Raw genomic sequence first — 5,000 nt, 5'->3', positions numbered from 1 at the left:
GGCCTAGTAAGTGGCTGGGGGGGGGGGTCACAGAACTATGGGCACGGTTGAATACCAAATACCACGATTGAAACAATCAAGCATGGGTGCATAAATATCACATTTGTGTGGAGGGGTAGCGGCCAGTTCTCTCACAGCACTTGTCTGGATTGGAGCTTTAATGGAGATTAATTGGATCCACTTCCCGATTGGATCCATTTTCTGACTGCTGCATGCCACGGTGAGCAGATGAGCCATGGCTTTGCACACATGGCCTCTGTCTCGCTTGGTCCGTTTCCCTGCAGTGGTTTGATTGGTAACTGCAGGGATGCTTTCTGAATGAATCGGAGACAGTGTGCTGATACCTGTAGCACTTCCCATGTTCTGTGGTCAGGTTCATGTGAGATGATTCTGTTCTAGGTCCCATATCTGGTCATAGAGGCCCAAACTGATTAAGCGTGAGTCTCAGTTGTATTGATTAGTGTTAGTAGGATTATTATTATAAGCATTAACCTTTATATTCTTACGATGAATTGTTTTAGCAACATTATTTAAAAGCAGCCATGCCAATAAAGAATTGAATTGATATGAAATTCATCAAACTGAACTGAAGTGAATTAAATTGAACTGATAAGTAATTGGAAATATAAACTATAAATCATCTCTGAGCGTTGCTAATGACTCCAGAGCTAGCTTCATAAAACCAAATGGAGGTTGAGCTGGTAAAGATTTATGAAGGATATAATTAATGGACTGGCTGAAGCTCTCTCATGGGGACAGCTAAGATCGTTTACTGCCTTGCTATGCCCATTTCAACAACAGCCACTTAGTGACTGAATTCCTTCACACCTCAGTGGAGTGCGTTTCGTTTGTAGTTGCTGGCACATCCTGATACCAGACTGCTTGTAAGAGGTATAGAGGGACTGAGGACGAGAGACAGAAGGAGTGAGGGATGAGGAAGAAAGATGGAGAAGAGAGAGAGGGACCGCGGAGACAGTAGGAAGAAGAATGAATTTCATTAAAAGTTTCAGCAAAGGTCTTTACCATCATGGGTTTTATTGTGTCTGACTCTCTCTGTCTTTCTCCCCTGTTGTCTGTGTTTGTCTAAGGGTCTACATTTAACAGTACCTGGCTGTATTGTTAGGAGACTGGAGAGATTGACCCTGACCCCTTCAGTCAGATAAAGTTATTACTGTGAACAGGATTGTACACACACAGAACCTCAGAAAGGTCTTGTCATGAAATGACTCCTCCACTGGGAAAAAAAAGTTACATCTTAACTAGCTGTCTTATGCAACTGAGAACACCTGCCGATATCTTTATAGGAGGTTATCTTAATGACTGCCAGATATTTAAGGTGTCTCTTTGAAAGAACACATTACCCAAACTCTACACTTCCACTCAATATCAAAGCAAGTGCTTTGGGTTATCAGAGCATTGTGCATACAGAGTCCATCGTGTATGAAGCAGGGCTCAGTATGTGAGGCAGAGCAGTGCATGTGAGCTAGACCATGTCCTTTACATCTTTATGCATAGCACCAGCTCACTATATCGGCCCAACCTCTAGAGCACTCTCCACTTGGCTACATTAAACAGGACCAGACTTTAACTATAGGTGCAGACACTCATTCATGAAAGGAAACATCTCTTTTACCTTTTCAAACAGCAAAGGGCCAAATTTGGCATTGTTTTGTTTATGGTTAACTAATAAGCTTCACTAGAGTCAGTTTCCATACTGCAACTGAGAAAAAAAGGAAATGAAGTTAAAGGCTCTACATATCCATCGTTGCGGTTACCATGGTTTCTCCCACTTCTTTCTCATCTCAACTCAAGGTTGTTGGACATTCCTTTGAAAATTTGAGTGGGGAGGGTGAGCATAGGGAAAGATGACAGATATTCAAGAGGTAACCAAGCAACAAATACCACATGCCAGTCATGAGGAGCAGCAGGTAAACTGCCCTGTGATTGTCTCCGCCCCTTCTAGCTCATCCACCACCAAACTCATTAGAACCCCATGTTTCTGTCTCTCTCTCTCACACACACACGCACGCACGCACGCACGCACACACACACACACACACGCACACTTAAACAGCACATGCAGATTACACCGTATCATTTAGCTCCAGCTGCTGATCTATATTGTTGGATATTCTGACACATGCAGGAAAGAATAGGGCTATTTTTTCATTTTAAAAGTAGTAACAGTTTCGTTCTTTGGGTGTTTCTGCACCTGCAGTACTTCATGTAATAAAATGCAGTTGACCCAAAGTATGATGTAATCCTATCATCGAACTGCTCAGACTCTGGAGAAAGTGTATTTAAGACATCTATCACATCCCCTGTATTTCAGAGAGATCAAGTCTGAACTCTGAACAATGTCAGGGATTTATACCCAGTGTCTAAGATGAGGCAGTAGGCATGGTCAGTGAAGAACCCCCCCCCATGTAACACTTTGATAATCAATAATCAATATCATGCAATTTGAAGCAGGCAACCTTACTGAGACACGGAGGCGTCAGATAAGAGCTGATTGCTTCCCACTTCACCCAGGCCCTTGGGATTGGACAGAACCAGCACATGTGCAGGATCCCATCTTACAGTACTCCGAAAACAGGAAAACAACAGTTATTCCAGAACACAACACAGAATTTCCTATGTTACAGAATTCTAAATGTGTCCAATGTGATTAAGTGGAGGTGTTGGATATCGTGCTTGAATTGTTCCCTCTTCATTTGATGCCATAGAGATGATCAGCCACAGCGCTGGTTTCAATAAACACACTGATTCATTCTCCATCTCAGCCCTGCTATGAAACACACCCTTGTAATACACGCTGCCACCATGACTCATGTCTTTCAGGCGGGTCATTTCTGATGCAGAGGCGACACTTCCAACACTGCCAGTTTTACAGCGAATAAAGCGAGAGTATGAGTGAGTGTGAGATTTTATAACCTTCTGTTAAAAGTTTGTCTGTTCTGATGCACAAGTAATTTGGTCTTGAATTGAAGTGGTTAGGGTGTACATAATCTTTGGTGTGTTTTTCGGTGCGTGTGCGTGTGTGTGTGTGTGTGTGTGTGTGTATAATATTAAAAAATTTTTAATATTAAAACCTTTTGTTTAATGAACCTTGAGAGGTATTGTTGGTCAGGTACACGGGGACTCCCCTTATAACCCAGGAAGAGTGACATTAAGCAGCACAAGCAGGAGTAGGAGGAGGTTGGGACTGAAACAGACTGACATGTACATAAGACACTGCTGTAGGCGTCTAGCACTTCTTTTTAAAATAACATCCATGAACATCCAGATTAGTGTCAAACTGACAGAGCAATAATGCAGGTGCTTCCTGCAGGTCTGTGGGGCTGCACATGGCACCCTGCAGGGGCCAGTATTTAGGGTCCATTTATGGAAATGCTGGTTGTGAGTAAGGTCTAGGTTTTTTTAATCTACAAAGGATCTATATGCTATATGCCTAATATACAAATTATATTTCTATTGATTCATTACTTACTTCTTACCTGCTCAAACTCACCAGGTGCTAGTGTACAAATAATGAATAATGTTTACCTCTTAAACTTCAGGTTTTTTGTTTTGATATCAAGTTGAAGTCACATTCAGTTACCATGTGAATTTTCTATAAGGCTAATATGACAGGTTTGTAGTTACAGACAATTCTGCAGGTCCCAGAATGTTAAGAGTTAATACAGTCTGGTTTTCAGATGTCAGTAGACTGACAGTTTAAGGGGTTCAAATAACTTCATTCAGTTGCCATGAAGTTGATATCACTCCAAAGGAGCCAAAGTAAGATCAGTGACAGACAGAGATCATGTGACCAGTCTGAGGGAAGTCTATCTTTAGCGTGTACACTAATCAAATCAGAGTCGTCACTTGGCCTCTTTCTCTAAGGCTATCATTACACTGTGAGACTTCCACAAAGCCATTCCTATCATATATCCTGGGTTAGGAAGACGGTATTTATAGATTTTTCAATTGATCGAACACGGGTAACTGATATGCTCAGAGGGGGACAGATTAATTCTGTTTACTTGAACTGGAGTGCCGTGTAGAAGGCTAAGTATCTGTGAATGTTTTGCATTTAAAAATACACAAATCTACTGAAAGGTTTCAGTTCTCTTCTGTTATGAATCTACTTCTCATTATTTCTCAGGCTACAAAAGGTATATATAAAAGTAAAAAGCACCTTCTGTGCATAAGTAAGTAGTCTCTAAGTAAGTAGTAAGCAAAGGGAATTGAAAACTGCCTACTACACAACCATAGCTCCTTCAAAATGGAGCCACGGACAAAAAAGATGGAGAATGACCTGTTTCATGTGTGGCATTAATTAAAGTCTTAAGAGGTGCCGCCTCAACCAGTCGACAAGCTGCACTTTACTTAATGACGCTGGTCATTTGGAAGTGACCCCATGGGCCTGCACGCAGGTGGACGCCTCGTCCATCACGTTGAAAGAGAGCACAGTCAATGATGCAATTCACTGTAAGCAGGACTTTACTGCAAGGATCACTGTGAGCAGGACAGAGAAATTGTGAGGACTGCAACTGGCCTCTTCTGTAGGTCACCATAGCTTATGATAACACTTACCAACGGTCAGTACACTGGCATTATGTATTGTTGTTGTTGCTGCTGCATTTCAATGACGTTACAGATGAGCCACGTTCTGTGCCACAGATCTCATGTAATGTAGTCACTCGGCCACAGACGTGGTGTAGGAAGAGGAGAAGAGGATGATGAAGCTATTTGAAGGTTCAAAATAAAATCTGGAGCCTGTGTAGGTAGTAAGGGCCACTCCAGAAACACCAGGACACTGCCAGCAGATTTGGCTAAGGATCTACCCTCTTTGAATGACCCTAATAAAATCAAAGAAAAGCAGCAGCTCTGGGTATTGACTGAAAGACATACTTTTAGAAACAAACGTTCAACTGAAATGGTCTACGTATTTACTCATTCATTAATTACTGCATAGACATTTAAATATACAGTACCGGTTAGAGTACCCATAAAGC

General features: G+C 41.8%; 1 protein-coding gene across 3 annotated transcripts in view; it reads right to left on the bottom strand.

Moving 5' to 3' along the window:
* dtnbp1b (dystrobrevin binding protein 1b) overlaps positions 1 to 5,000 on the bottom strand; it is a 23,678-nt gene that overhangs the window by 8,236 nt on the left and 10,442 nt on the right. Inside the window, exons 2-3 of one of the 3 annotated variants that reach the window (XM_081703860.1) lie at positions 4,579 to 4,844; positions 2,483 to 2,584 (exon numbers count right to left, since the gene is read on the bottom strand). The exons of 1 other annotated variant lie outside the window; for it this stretch is intronic. In XM_081703860.1, the coding sequence (XP_081559986.1) occupies positions 2,483 to 2,561 (79 nt within the window). In that variant the 5' untranslated portion in view covers positions 2,562 to 2,584; positions 4,579 to 4,844. The remainder of the gene's footprint in view (positions 1 to 2,482; positions 2,585 to 4,578; positions 4,845 to 5,000) is intronic. One more of the 3 variants, XM_027019722.3, reaches the window with a different exon arrangement.

The sequence above is a fragment of the Electrophorus electricus genome, chromosome 2, assembly GCF_041902795.1.
Source record: "Electrophorus electricus isolate QZ-2024a chromosome 2, ASM4190279v1, whole genome shotgun sequence".
Classification (NCBI taxonomy): domain Eukaryota; kingdom Metazoa; phylum Chordata; class Actinopteri; order Gymnotiformes; family Gymnotidae; genus Electrophorus; species Electrophorus electricus.
Note: the sequence above shows the minus strand (reverse complement) of the source record. Positions and strands in the feature narration are given on the sequence as shown.